Source organism: Ostrinia nubilalis, chromosome 21 (genome assembly GCF_963855985.1).
Source record: "Ostrinia nubilalis chromosome 21, ilOstNubi1.1, whole genome shotgun sequence".
NCBI lineage: Eukaryota > Metazoa > Arthropoda > Insecta > Lepidoptera > Crambidae > Ostrinia > Ostrinia nubilalis.
This window is the reverse complement of record NC_087108.1, coordinates 11,614,052-11,630,305: the sequence shown is the minus strand read 5'-3', so window position 1 is coordinate 11,630,305 and position 16,254 is coordinate 11,614,052. Positions and strand designations below refer to the sequence as shown.

Below are 16,254 nucleotides of genomic sequence, written 5' to 3'. Positions count from 1 at the left end.
CCTAAATGTATTTGATAAAGATGCAATTTTGCAACAAAAATGTAGACCGCTGTACTGTCGACTAGTTTTGCAGAGTAGGGCCCAGTTACAGTTAATAAAGGTGCATTTTTGCAATAATTAAATTTATTCCAATGTGATTTCGACAATAGTTTTGCAGAGTAGGCCCCCAGTTTCGAATTTTGCAACAAAAATCTATGGTCCGGTGTACCATCAACTAGTTTTGCAGAGTAGGCCCCCAGTTTCGAATTTCAACAAAAAGCCGTCGCGTCCGTCATGGGAGCTTAACACGCGTCACGCGGTTCACGCAGGCTTGCCTTTGTGGGTTTGTTTTTGTTTACATTCCCTTTTTAGGACGACCCTCGAAATATTGAAAGAATAATTATGGTAATTGATGGTTACTATCGACCTAAAGTTAACCCAATACTGAAAGGATAAATACACGATCTGAGGGTCTGCTTACCACGTTTCTGTTTCGACTTTTGCGCCCATAAGCCCATATTCACAAACATTACTATGAGGTCTCACAGTGCGCATGGACGCCCAGAGTGACACACGAACCAGTCACAGAGCTCTATTCAACGCTGTGCGTTTGATTTGCTGCTTCACTTAAGCAAGCATAGTTTGTGAATAAAGCAAGCATAGTTTGTGAATAGGGGCGTTGGTGTCGCTCAAAGAGATAGGCCTGGTGCTGGTGCCTCTATTCCATACAAATGGTCGCTCTTTCAGCTTTTTCGTACCATGTTATGCTCCACATAGCAGAATAATAACTAAGAATCACCTTTATGGGTAAATCCTAGCTTTACTGCTTTCATATTTTACCATTAGCTCCTTTATTAATCCCTACAGCCAGCTTACTTTTATTATAAATGGCTCTAAAGCAGATTCTGAGTTATTTATAACTTGTCTTTGCTTAGATAAGTCTTGCTCTTAGGATCAGGTTGATGATAAGTAGCTTATCTCATATTTGTAAATACTTCATGAAGGCTTATTCTGTATAGTCCACAGCACAATACATATTTTTGTGACACATAAATCCATAAAGAAACCAGCTTTATCTTGATATGACTCAGTCTTTGGTCTGAGTTTTAGGGCCATAAGGTTAACTCCACATTGATCGATTAGTAGCGACCTGCGTCCAGCGCTTCCCTGCTACCTTTACTGCTATTTTTACTAGCCATTTTTTCTTACCACAAAAATTATTATAGTAGGTATCTAGTAATTGCGCAACGATTGCCTCTAGACTCCCTAGAGGGGTCAAAATGTGTTAATTTTAAGCTTGTGTACTTAGTGCGTACGTGAGTTCACGTAAAATCAATTTTCTAAATCTGTATCGATATCATTCATGGAGTTGTTAATGTGTTAATAATATTTCCTTCGTACGTAGTCACGAATCATACAAACATCACGATTTCAGTCGCTATTTGTCGTAGTATTTTTATCTTTTGTGGGCTTGGTCGATAGCATCGACCTTTTGGTGCAGTCCTGTTGTCCCCCCTGGTTGGCCCCCCTAGGGGAGCCAACAGGATTTCGAAATCCTGTTGTCCCCCCTGGCTAGGGGAGACAACAGGACTAGATTTTTAATCAATGATTTGAGGACTGTTGTCCCCCCTGGCAAACATGATATTTTAAAAGCCATATATTTTTATACCATAATTTTTGAAATACTGGAAGTACTTGACTGAATGCCAAACTGCCAAACTGAATAACCGTTTGTTAAATAAAAATTACCATTTTGATAACGAAAAAAATAAGGTGTTGGTGCCGATACTGACACCTACAAACTTGAAATTTGGCAGGTAGGTTCCTTATAGAGTGTAGACATCTGCCAAGAACGGATTTTATTTAACTATTTATTTAAGGATATGAAATAATACGAAGGATATACTTAATAGGATTTTACGAAATTCCACACATAAGGGGGTAAAACGGACTCCACGCATACGAAGTCGCGGGCGGCCGCTAGTTGAATCACTGAGCAAGTGTTGAATATTATGATTAATTTAAAACTATGCAGTTTTAGCGTCCTATCTACTAATATTATAAAATTAAATGTCAAAGTTTGTGAGTATGGATGTTTGAAACTCTTTCACGTATTTAAAAACTACTAAGCGGATTTTTAGTAAACTTTACAGAAGATAATATTTTTTATACATGTGAATAGCATACCTTTAACTTAGCTATTGCCAACGGTTTTGTCTGCGTAAAATTTTGTTTGTCACAGAAAAAAATATAAGAGCGCCTTCCTGTTTCAAAAACTGGCATAAAAACTATCCCACGTCCTTTCCCGGGACTCAAAACTATCTCTTTACCAAATATCAAAATCGGTTCAATGGTTTAGGCGTGAATTCGTAACAGACAGACAGATAAAGTTTTTCGCATTTACTTAATATTATTTAGTAGGGATAATTCATTAAGATTTTTTTAAAAGCAAGTAAAGCAGATTTTGGAATACTCAGAAATAGTACCGGTACCAACTACTTATATTTTTTTCGTTAACAAAATGTTAATTATTATTTGACATATAGTTTAGGTTTAGGTATTTAGTTTGGCAATAAGTATGGCATTCAGTCAGGTACTCCATTTTCAGTTCATCTTAAAAGTTATAAAAATATATGGCTTCTAAATACTCAATGTTTGCCAGGGGGGACAACAGTCCTCAAATCATTGATTGAAAATCCAGTCCTGTTGTCTCCCCTAGCCAGGGGGGACAACAGGATTTCGAAATCCTGTTGGCTCCCCCAGGGGGGCCAAGCAGGGGGGACAACAGGACTGCACCGACCTTTTGGTTGTGTAACTGTATCCTGTGATGTCTCAAATACCTTTTATCATGTTTAGTAGAGCCTGTTTTTCATGTACCCTTTCTGTTGGCTTAGTTCAGCGACCTTCTTCATATTATCTTCCATTTCCAGTACTAAAGTCAGAAATAGGTCTAGCCAGATTGATAAGAGGCTCTGAAACTCAATTTATTTATGACTAGCTTTCCGCCCGCGGCTTCGCCCGCGTGGAATTTTTCGGTTTTTTATATAACCTATGACACTCTGCAATAATGTGGCTTTCTATTGGTGAAAGAATTTTCAAAATCGGTTAGGTAGATCCCGAGATTATTGGTCAGCAATACCGTAACTCCGTGGATTTTTTTAAGAAGCGTCTTCCTATCTTGACGTGGTAGTTTTATAAGTCAAATATACTAAACCTAAGCAAAACAATCGCCTCATAATAATAATGAAAGAACGAAGGTCGGTGTTCATGGTTCCGAAAGCCCTAAAAGTGCCGCAAATAGCGATGTTTATTGACCATTACGAAGGCTTTGTGACAAAGACCGGCAGATTACAATGCCTGCCAAACCCAGGAGCCCTTTTCAACCGACTTCAAAAAAAAGGAGGAGGTTCTCAATTCGACCCGTATGTTTTTTTTTTTTTTTTTTTTCTATGTTTGTTACGCGATAACTCCGCCAATTATGAACCGATTTGAACAAATCTTTTTTCGGCGTATAGGTAATACCTCAAGGGTGGTCCCATTTAAATTTAATAATAGAAAAAACAACCCCCAAGGGTGGAAAATTGGGGATGAACTTTTTTATACGCAATATCTCCGCCGATTATAAATCAATTTGAACGATTATTTTTTTGTTGAATAGGTATTATCAAAAGGGTGGTTTCATGCGAATTTGAAGAAAATATTTCACCCCCAAGGGTGGAAAATTGGGGATGAACTTTTTTATACGCAATATTTTTAATTTTTAGTTTTTTTTTGTGTTCACGCATTTGAAGTCGGTTTTATTTTTTTAAAAAGTTAATTATTATTACTTAGGTACTATACCATTAAGTATTGTGTAGGTCTAAAATAGTCATGTATTGTGCCTTAGCTAGGGCTAACTGATTACTTTAGAAGGACATACGGACCTAAATCTCTGCTCGTCATTGTAAGTTTTGGCCGAATGTGATTCAAAATCCGTAGAAGGCAACATCCTTAGACAAACCACAGTTATGTGATCAGCCCTTCTTGGGTGCGTGCATCTGATTACACCGTAAACACATATGACTCACGCCATATGAATCATTTGAGTCCTATATTGATTGCGGTCGACGATATAGTGAAATGCGTTTCAAAAGTACCCATATCCATCCATTGGCGTTATTTTAATTTATTTTTGTTTGTTGTAAATATCGACAACTCTTTTGGTTGAGGCTTCTGGATGAAGTTCGCTTCTACTTTGCCAGATTATCATTTTCTATCAGATGAGATGCAGGCCAAAAGCTTCCTCATTGTGCATAAAATAAATTTATCTAACTTCAAGTTGATACTTTGTTTGTTCCTCTTTTTTGCGAGTGATCTGCTTGAGTCATTAAGGATTATGAAGTTGGTTGGTTAAGCTGTACTGGTGTGTGTGTGGTGTGGTCAAAGTGCAATGACTTATCAACGAAAGGAGACCTTCTCTTTTGAAGTTTGATACTTTCGGGTGATGCGAATATTTTTTATTTCTTGGCTGAGTTGGGTCATAAAAGTACCAAACTCATACTAACTTAAAGTGTTCCTCTAATACTATATGTGGTTTCCGTAATTTTTGGTCTCGTTCGGGTCAGGTTTTCGGGTGTTTCACGAGATAGCAGCTCCTTTTCTGGATGTGTAGGATTGCAAGCAAATAGAGAGCATGCATTAGGTAGTTTTCTCCTTCCCTGTCGTAGACTCTCATAAACATCATCAAGTGATGAGCCTATCGAGTTTTCTGCTAGAATAATGCTACATTTTCAACCGACTTCAAAAAAGGAGGAGGTTCTCAATTCGACCCGTATGTTTTTTTTCTATGTTTGTTACGCGATAACTCCGTCAATTATGAACCGATTTGAACAAATCTTTTTTCGGCGTATAGGTAATACCTCAAGGGTGGTCCCATTTAAACTTAATAATAAAAAAACAACCCCCAAGGGTGGAAAATTGGGCATGAACTTTTTTATACGCAATATCTCCGCCGATTATGAACCAATTTGAACGATTATTTTTTTGTTGAATAGGTATTATCAAATTTTTTTAATTTTTAGTTTTTTTTTTTGTGTTCACGCATTTGAAGTCGGTTATATTTTTAAAAAAAAGTTAATTATTACACTTCACCACTTCAATTATGATACTTCTATGCCTAAAAAGGAAAATGCCTTTTACCAAGCATAAGCTCAAGGCAAGTCGCCCAAGATTTGGCAATATAGCAATAAAATAATCTGTCGCACAGACGGTCGGGGTCAAAGAACTATAATATTCGACGCCATATTTTGTCTCTCACTATCATTATAATAATCTCGATGTGATGAGCTAAATTATCTTTTGATATATTCTCCGTGTTTAAGATTCCACTTTCAAAGTTTGGAATACCAATGCAATGAAAACTAAACATGATTGCGCCAGTAGAATATGTTTGAAATTCTTGTAATTTAAATTGTTTTTCAAACTATTTCAATTTTGATAAAAGAGACACAGGATTTATTATCATCATCATTATTTCAGCCACAGGACGTCCAGCTGAACATAGGCCTCCCCCAATAATTTCCACATCGCCCGGTTGGTAGCGGCCTGCATCCAGTGCCTTCCTGCCACCTTTACGAGGTCTGAGGACCAGCTGTTAATGAGGACACAGGATTGAAAGTTCACAAAACTTTAGTTTACTTTTTACCTACACCTACATACCTCAATATTTCAAACTACTAAATTACCCTCAATAATTAGAAAAATGCGAACAACGAACACTTGTTCATACAATCGTCCGATAAGTTGACACAGTTCATCATAACCTAGCCCATTATATGCAAATGTAGTTACATAAACAGACAGTTTGAACCATTTATACATAGCGACGGGTCTTTTACGTTTCCACGTTTTATCGCAAACATTTGTCGTATATCATGAATATTTATGTTCTTATGTAATGTATTGTGCGAGTGTTGTGTTGTTTTATAACGCACAAGTGACATGACTGGAGTTGTGCAGTTGACACTAATTTGTGGGATAACGTTCACTGACACTTCAATGAGTGTAGGTTAAAATAAATTTAAACTGCAGTCACCGTTTTACTAACTGGATACCTAAATAAAGTTTAAACAAAGATACTTTTACAAAATTGTCTCCACTACAAGAGCACTTATACTCTCTCCAATTCTCCATTTTACCAAAGGTAAATGTAGGATTTGTCTTACACTTCCCATGCTGGTCAGATGAATAGGGGAGGAGGCCTAATGGTCGCATATTTTTCCATTAGTCGCCCTATGACATCCACGGGTGTTTCTGTCCCATTTTTCCGAAACCTTACTACCTTTCATCATGTAGTAACTTCTAATAATGTGAACATCTTTACACTACTCCATTGTCGAAATCTTTCTATCATACAGACAGTCAACTTACATGAGTTACTGTTTATGTAATGGACTGTATGAACTGTATCATATAAACTTGTTTTTACTAAGTCTACGTTTCTTCCTACAGGTTCTACGACGAGTGCAAACGGAGGTACAACATCAAGTTATGGAAAACGTTCACAGACTGCTTCAACTGCTTACCAGTAGCCGCGATAGGTGAGTCTAGTTTTTAATCCATTATCATAAAGCTCAAAATGTAACGGCAACGATTCTTCTACTGTCTGTTTAAATTTTCATTTAGTAGCAAGACAGCGGATCCAAAAGGCGATGCATTTTAAACTATCTTATCAACATAACAAAGTGTTTTTTAGAGTTATTCAAAGGGATCTCAAAATAGCTCTTCAATCTACTCTCACAAAAGCGTTATTGGCGGTAATTCCTTGAACGGACATGTTTCATCAACATATCTACATAATATATTTTAATCGTATGGAATTCCGTGCGAAAGTGGCATCTGTCTTCTCTGTGGTTCATATCATATCCATAACATGGAACCTATCCTTTCCATTGTATTTATGCCCAAAACTGTGTTATAATAGTTGATATCTAAATAATTTAGCAGTACTCGTGAGCTTAAACAGGTGCGTTTAGACATTTTTGTAGCATCTGACTTAGATAGTTCCGAACGGATGTTTTAAAATAAACATCACAAGAAATCAATCTCAGCCTTAGATTTAATATCAATTAAGTTAATTTATTTGAACGTGTCCAAATATTTTTTTCCGGGGAGCGATCGATCAGTATAGTCAATTACGTTTGAAAACTATTTCGTGGCACTGAGTCGTCTATTAAATTGTCTTTCTATTTGATTTTAAAACTCATTACGATCATAAATCAATAGACACGCCAAAAAACCAATTAAGAAATACTTAGATACTACGTTTTTTGAGTTTGTAATTTTCTCTTTGAAATTATCTTGGTTAAGACCATGAGGCTGGTTCCTCCTGGGATATTTAACTGCCAAGTGCGTAGCTACTCTACCGGTTTCTTAATGGAGTAGAGTACTATGGAGGGTGGTTTATTTCTAAACCATCCAACCATGCAATTGTTTAAAAATAGGTTTGGTTTGCAAAAATGTAAGTCCCCTGTTGTTAGACAGAAACCGACGATACGAGATTTTTTCACAGGAAAATCTAAAGTAAATTGATGACTAAGGATAGAGAGATCCATCCGTAACCGAAATCCACTCTTTTGTTCAAATGTACGATGCCTACAATGCGTGTCGGTAAAAACTCTTTGAAATTGTTAGAAAATGCAATAAATCAGGCGGCTTACGAAACCCTCGCATGTTACGATACCCGTGTACTGACGTCGTTCATCAAAAATGCCAATAAATTACACTTATTGATTTCAGATAAGCATTCAGTATCTAATAATTCGGTACTTTTTTTCTCTGCTTGTACCCTGAAGATTTCTTATTATAGCCATACTTGTGCAACTACTATACCCTAAAAATCTCTTATTGTGAACGTTTGTGAAACAAAACCACAATCATTTTCTTTGGTGTCGCCCAAGGATCATTATTTGCTCCTTTAGTATTCCTTATGCTAATGTTATGCGCAGTTATCGCTCCAGTACATGTCATATACACAAATGGGCCTTGTTAAAAATGCTCGCTAATTTTTCATGCCCTTGTTCGGTGTTTAGGTACGATGTTCGATGATTCATTTGATTAGCCGTCCATCGAAGCGTTAAGTGGGCAAAATTGCCGATGCACTAATACACTACTGAACACGTTAGTTGGACGATTGAAAATATACCGTCCGACTACATATCCAACAGCGTTTACGTCTATTATATTGTGTGAGGTGTTTGACCCGAGTTTTATTAATGTTTGCTCTCTGTAGATGAAATTAATGATAAAGATCCCAAGCAAAAACAGACCCTTTGTTAAAGCCTTGGGCTTCTATTATTAGGCATAAGCTTAATTTCACAAAACATTTTCGTTATTCTCATTTCGTGGAATCATTATAGGCATTACATCGTTTATTTTTATTAATACATATCGTTTGTAATAACTACCATAAAGTTGAACCATATAAATGTATAAAACCTTTTTTCTATAGATATCATTCACATTACTTGCCATTCATATCAGTCACGTTTTCTAACACGGTGTATCTTTTGATTGATCATCCATTTTGGTTTACATTACCTTTGTTTAGCTCAAATTCTTTTCTCTATCTTTTTTTATCTGCTATCGTTTCGCTGTAACACTTTGTATCTCAACATCACGAGATAAATATACTTTATCGTACGTATAAACGATATTCGCCCAACGCAATGCGAAGGTCGTATTGCCGATGCTATATTTGATACCAATATTATTATTAAAGGCTAGGGCTCGTTTGTTTGCCCTCGGACCTCGGCTGTGTCCTTCGGTTTTAATTAATTTTGCGAGGGTATTGATACGATGTCGCGTTGAACCCAAACTTTTTTGGGATTCTCTTTGATTGCGCATATTCGGTTCAGAAATCAACGCGAACGTATAAAACGTTTGACGTGGTCGTTGTTTAATCAAATTACTTGGGTCCTAAAGTACTCGGGTATTGAATAACGCCCGTATTCACAAACGATGCTTGCTTATATGAAGCAGCAAATCGAACGCACAGCTTTGAATAGAGCTCGTGTTCTATTGGTTCGTGTGTACAGGTGACACGTGTCCACGCGCACTGTGAGACCTCATAGTTATGTTTGTGAATACGGACGTAAGTCTGTAATTTTATAGCTACTAAACAAAAATTAAAACCTGATAACATATTTAACGCAAAAGCTCTTTTCGTCACAGCGAAAATCACTGTTTGACAGAAATAACATTAATTATTTGAAACAATTCATTATTAGAATTGACGTTGTGTCAACATTCTGTCGTACGATTGACGCTAACGAATTGTGATTTCATATTTTCACGCCGCGCAGGACAATGAGTAACGATATCAGCATCTCTTTATAATTAACGAAGCTTCTAATTGGCTCGATCCTACACATTATTACTGCATTATTCATATAAAAGCGAAAGTCGTGAAATGTCGACGACTTCCGAAGTTCCGAATCGCTTTGCATATTTATGTCATCTATTTTGATGACAGCGATCGTGATACGGAAATACATATTTTTAACCGGAGAAGTATTTGAAAGTCAGTTGCCTGCAGAATCCATAAAAGCTTATTAAACCGGTAACTATACGTATCACAGAAGAGTGAACGTAGATGAATTTGGTTTTACAGACAGAGTGTCTGTAGAACCTTTCTACATTTACAATTCGCCATAGCATATTCCATATTTTTAAATGCCGCGTCTAAAAGCTACAAAGTGCATGCGTACGAAAACACGTTCAGCGATAGATAAGCAAAATGCGTACGTCATGGTGTTGTAGAGCTACATATCAAAGATATAATTTGAATTATGTTGTTTATTTTCGTTACATGTAGAGAAATCCTGATAGAAAGGTTTTAAACGTGAAAATTTTACAAGATCCATCCTCTAACTTCAAAGAGGATTAAATAGAAGTGGTTTAGAAAATTTGGCAAGTTCTAAATTGTATAACGAACATTCTAAACTTTATCGTTAATCTTTATCTACATCATAGTGCCCAAACCCGCTTCAAAATTACTCTTGCTCTTCAAATGGTTTTGTCGCAACTACAATGGCTGTTATGCGTGAGCGCAGGTGTACAACTAACCGTATTGTTAACGATCTCAAACGATTTGTGTTGGCGAAAAGTTTGGGCCAATCTACGCTGCCTTTTGGCAGGAATTTATACCGATTAAGGTTATGATTTTTGCGGGCACCGCTCTCCCGTTCTTTGTGGAAATCTATTTTCTTATTATTTTCCACCAAACATTGCTGAATCGTTTGTAGGTACTTCTAATTGGTGCGACTTTGCGACAAAAATGTGTATGTGCTATTGCCGGTACATGCTTTCTGCATTGCGATCACCATGGCAACGTGTACGCTAAAACACTGCAGTGAAAACGCGTCTGCCTCGGTCGATGACCTGTTTTGCAATCTGTTGCATCAAATGCTATAACTAACTTCTGGGAGATCGCATGTAGAAAGTAGTTAGAAGAGTAGTAAAAAAGTTATTTTGCTCACTAAATTCACCGTTTCGTCGAAAAAATTTGCACCTATTTACGTGGTTTACAATTCGTAATCGTATTTTTAGCATTGTTTTAAATTATAGCAACGGCATTTCAAGTGTAATTGTTACTTTAGTCACTTTTATTACCTTTGAAATAACAGCGATCACAATGCTAAATGTTTACTTCTGATGAGCAGTTGTCTGTTTGTTGTTATCAGTAACTGCCACGGGGAAAAATGGCAGCATTAGATTTCAGCTGGTTTTTCCCAGTATCTAAAGTTTGGCCTCGCATTTTAACAAATATTCCGTTTTCAACAATTTCCTTGTACTTATGCTCTCGCGGAATTCTAGTAAAGGTTCACGTTAAAATAATGTTAAGTTAGATACAGGGAAGTAGTTTATTTAATAACTATCCTATTGAGATTAGAATGTTAAATGTTAGGCATTAAGTTAACGGTCGTGCAAGGCCGTTTGGGTAAAACAGATCTTGCACGATTGCTTGAATTTATCATCATATGCGCAATAATTTTATTATTAAACATACATGTATGTATGGCCTGTAGGCCTCCTCTCTTCCCCAAAGCATTCTACACATTCTAATCTTTGGGTATTTGTTTCCATCTACTGGTTGCAAAAAAATTGGGACTTCCAAATCCTTCCAAAATGGTCTCGATTCAATAGAAACATTAATAAAATTAGGGTCTGAAGAGGTCGGAGGTCCCTTGGCTAGAATGTCTCGCTCCAATTCCCTTGCCGTCTAGTCATTTGACCCATTTTTTCCAATAAAACCTTAATTTATATCTCCACCTGTTTCGTATTTCTCTAAAATTAATTCATGAAGGCTTTCGCATAACCAATTTTACGGCTTCGATCGCATGAAGACTGTGCCCTTTGCCACCGAAAATAATTTAGGCTTACCACGAGGGACCGAATATCAAGTACCTAACCTTGTAACGGAATATACGCTCCAATTGGTTTGGGCGATCCTTTTAATACAATAAAGAGATGATAGAGTAGGCTCTCTTATTATTATTCTTTGGAAAATGTGACCATCCTGGTATTTATTTGTGAAATATTTGTCACTGAATAGACGTATCAGTCAGGTTTGGACCTGTATCACCGCTTGCTGCGGAAATTCACTCATTACTGATTAGGAATCTATCTGTCCACTTAAATCTTATGGTATCACAGGTTTCTGATAAATTGTGGCTCATAAACTTACCAGTAATCTTTATTTCTCGGATAACTATTTCGAACTGATGAAATTAGGCAAAATGTGCTCGCAATGGGAACGCTTGAGCGTAAACTTATCAAAAAAAACAGTTGATTTTGTGACCATCAATAGAACTACGAATTCTCCATCACCGTAACGTGAATGAATATCTCTAGCCTACTAAAAGTCAAAATTGAGGATAATACCACAGAATAATAATAAGTACTACGTACAGAAGTTTTACTTCGCGAAGGTATTTAAAAAAATGTATGCTCAATGTCATTTAACAATATGGTGTAATTTAGCCTGTCTCAAGAGTCAAGCACCATTTTGTTGACAAACGTCAGTGATCGGCACTGCGCCGAAGCTATAGGGCTGACTTCGGTAAAATGATGTGACGTGAGGTGCCAAACTGCGGAAAATGGCGGAAGGAATACAGGATTTAGCATGAATTATCATGAATAATATTAACTACTTATTTACCTCTCAGTGTCTTGAGGCAACTTAAAAAATTACATTCTTTGTTTTTATTACTATTTAGGCAGTTAGATACTGCACAGTATTTAGTACACCATTTTCTTTATTTTCTTCCATCATACACAAGAATACGCGTGCGTGAGTCAATGTTCGCTCGTATGTGAGGCCTTGTCGAATAGTATCCTGTAGGTGGGCCATCGTGCGTGTTTTGTTTTCGATGTAAACTCGCGGAGATGAACAGGCCTGATAATACTAACGAGCCTACTTCTCATACTTGTGTATATCGTCCCAAATGAAACTCCAGGACAATCCGTTTTATTTCGATATTTTCGAAGCTCTCGAGGACGTTAGAAGTGCCTCTATATTGTCGCTGACCTATATCGTTTGTAATTTAAGTAGAGCTACAGATATCGGGTTTTCTTCGACGAAAATATTTTCGTTCTACTTGACAGCCTGTTATTTTAAATAGGTTGCCACTTGCTTTGATGATTTGACCAGTCGATATCACAATTTTTTCCTTTAAATTAGTAAGATATTTTTAGTATTAAATTGTATTGTGTCCAAAAAGGTTCAAATTCTGAAAGTAACCTGAGTATTTTAAGACTAAAACGTGCCCGAAACATCACGTGGCTTGCAAGGTGAAACCCGAAGGTTTTGTAAGCATGGGTCCAGTGGCGGCCCTTGAGTAATCCACAAGGAAACATAAAATTAGATTAGGTATGTATTATGTGTATTTGGATCGAAATACTTCCATATATTATGAAGGATGATTGAGATGATTCAGACTGTTTTGAATGATTAATTCCGATATAAGGGAGAGTCCGCTAATTTGGACCAGTTTTTTTCAATCCTATTTTACACATAGTTTTCTTTTGTTTTTGCTAATGTCCATGGTATATAATAAAAGATACATTATTCAACTTACTATTTCATAAGTATTAATTAACATGATTGTTGTATATTTAGCACAAATCAACGAAGTACGAGTTCAGAGCTTCGGTCCAATTTAGCCAACCGGTTCGATAATTTGTACCACAGGGTTACTAAATTAGATTTCAATAAATTTCAAGCCTATAAAAAAACTATGGCATAATATTATACGATACATTCTTAACAAATTAGGAAACGAAAAGTAACAGTAGTTAATAACATAGACAATCGATATTGTTTTACACGTTATCACGATTTTGAGTACAAGTTTTGTAATTCAAATTATCGTAACGCACACTTGTACCTAATCTACTTTGCCAGTCTTTTGCTTTCATTTATTGTTAGTCAAACATAACTACGCTATTATAACTTCAAAATATGATTTACTAAAAAAAATTTCAAAATCCTTTGGTAAAGTTCCATACAACTTGATGTGGTACAATTTAGCCGACTAGGTGATAGTGCTTTTAAAAAATCGGTAAAAAATATAGCTTATAAATACCGAAAAATGTTTCAAATAATTGTAATCCACACTAATTTACGCTTCTAAATAATATATTAGAAACACCCTGTGATTAAATTTAACAAAATTACAAACTAAACATGTATTGTCAAAAGTTACTTGAAAACAATGAAAAAATACGTTTCAAAATAAAACACACGTGTTTGTTGTCACGGCAAAAACCACATGGCCGATATTAATTGATTTTAGTTGTGTATCGCTGAGTGTTGCAATTACAGACATTCAATAAATACTTTACGAAATATGGGGGTGGTACAATTTACCCGGCGGTACAATATACCGAACTCTCCCCTATTTTTATTGTTTGAACCTGACTGGAAGAAACACTATTTAAATTACAATTTCTCTAAAACACTGCTGAATATTTCCTGTTGGAATTCCAAGTTGCTAAGATCGTATTTAAACTATCCATCCCGCATTCCAGGTGCGTTTCACATTGTTGCTCTACCCATGTCGACTCCGAAACTGCAAAAGCCATCTGTCACACGTCCCAATTTGAACCTTATCTTCAAGCTCATAAGGTCCTCGATCCTCTTAACACTTTCCCCCAGTCAGACGGCCGGAAGCAATGCACCGCGAATACTAAGGCCGACTGGTTGGACGAGTTCGCGAATATGGAATATTTGGACCTTACAAAAGACGGGAAACGTCTTTGTTTTTATTTTTCTGAATATGGATGAGTTTTTGACTCGCTGGGCTTTCGTGGCTGTTACTTTGTTTCCTTTGCTTTTGAGTTGTCGTTTATTTCGGTATTCAAAAATGTATGAGTTTCGGTAGCCATTTCTGACCATCCGTCAACAGTTACGAGAAAGATACATGGCTAATCTCACATCTCTTTCCAACCGCTGCAACTCCTGTATAGGCTAATTAGTCGAAAGAAGATGCAGAAGAGACGGGATTAATCCCAGCGCTGCTACTCCTGTATAAGCAAGATCTACAGCTTGGCCTCTAATGAAACCCAACCAGTGAAGGTTGTCCCGGGGGATAGCTGTCTTGGAAACCACAACGAATAGGAGGACTTCGAAATATTATAATAATAATCTATTTAAAGGATCTACTTTCCGTATGACCGAATAGTTATTTAAACCGTTACGTCGATAAAAAGCCATAACAAACGTATGTAACGCTTTTGCAAGAATAATCCACAAAGGGAAACTGAAATAGCGATCGCCCACCATTCGCGAAAGGTCATCGACCGGTGCTGTTGCGCAAATGAGAAGTATCAGCTGATTATATCACCAGGGGTCACAGCACAGGTCATGGCGTACGCATGTTGGTGTGCATTTTGTAGTTGTGGCTACGCCTACTCTTACATACATAGCTTGGTAGAAATTGATAGTTTGTCGGTGAAACCTTACACAGCTTTGATTTGTATAAAATACTAGCTGACCCGGCGAACTTCGTACCGCCTTAGCGTAGAGATTTTCTTAATATTTTTTTCCGTAAGAACCATCCTTGGACTTCCACAAACATTTAAAAAAAAGAATTATCGAAATCGGTTCAGCCGTTCACACGTGATGCCGTGACAACGCGAAACGGGTTTCATTTTTATATATATAGATAGATACATATTTGTACCTACAATAGTGACGTTATGAAACATTCTAGCGCAGAACTTGCATCGACATAAATACTTTGAAAAAAAGCTGACACTAGTGACAGAGTTTCTTGCGGTGCCTCTCTCTTTAGTTTGGTCTACAATTCTCGACAGAAAGTTATACTGGAACGTGTAATAGCATAGGTTATTAAAAGGCCCAATTCAACTGTTGTATTAGATAAAAATCTATCAAAGGATTAGGATATCAAATAACTGAACACGGAAGTGATGTCGCTGTAAAGCAAAAGCAAGATAAAGAATCCATTTAAGGTCAAAACGTGCTACGTAGATTAGATTGCACTCGAATATTGAAAACTAAATAAAAGCTTGTGTATTTCATTAGTGCAAACTGTTCAATTAAAATAACGGGGCCACGATATCCAACCAATACAGAAAAATAATAATTTACAGCTGGGTAATCAGTATCGACATAATTTGCAAAGTCATGAGGTCATACTGTTACACTTTACTGGTGAAAGATCATCTTCACAAAACAACTCTAAAAACGCGATTTATGCCCGTTTTCACCATCAATCCCTAATTTTTAAGTGACCCCTTTGAAAGGAAAATTCTTGTTATGTGTTACCATAGGGGTTACTTAAAAATTAGGGATTGATGGTAAAAACGGGCATTAGTCTCTGATAGATTTTCTCACATGATTGGAATTCAACAGTCAAAGGGTTTTTATTGGCGGTTAAGCTGTAACATCCTGGTTACTCCTGTAGTTGCAGCAGTGGATACGAAAGGTGGGAATAGTCCCGTGAAAATCAAAACTATCAAACTTAAGCTAGAAATTCAATCGAGTCTTGAGCTTCATCCAGAAATAAGGACATTAATCTCTCCTAAAATTCTCATCATACATTGTCTTGAGATCTCCGCCTCATAAATCCAGTACGAGCATAGTAATTAAAACAATACTCACAATAGGAAGTGCAACAATGGAATGTTGATGCTCCGCAATGGATACAGACACGAGTAATCCGCTTCTAACTGGATTATTTCGCTTGACTCGTTCACGTTGTAACGTTTAAT

At 36.7% G+C, this 16,254-nt stretch overlaps 1 protein-coding gene across 1 annotated transcript in view; it reads left to right on the top strand.

Moving 5' to 3' along the window:
• LOC135082523 (serine/threonine-protein phosphatase alpha-2 isoform) overlaps positions 1 to 16,254 on the top strand; it is a 62,094-nt gene that overhangs the window by 2,232 nt on the left and 43,608 nt on the right. The window contains exon 4 of the mRNA XM_063977323.1: positions 6,469 to 6,557. Within this exon, the coding sequence (XP_063833393.1) occupies positions 6,469 to 6,557 (89 nt within the window). The remainder of the gene's footprint in view (positions 1 to 6,468; positions 6,558 to 16,254) is intronic.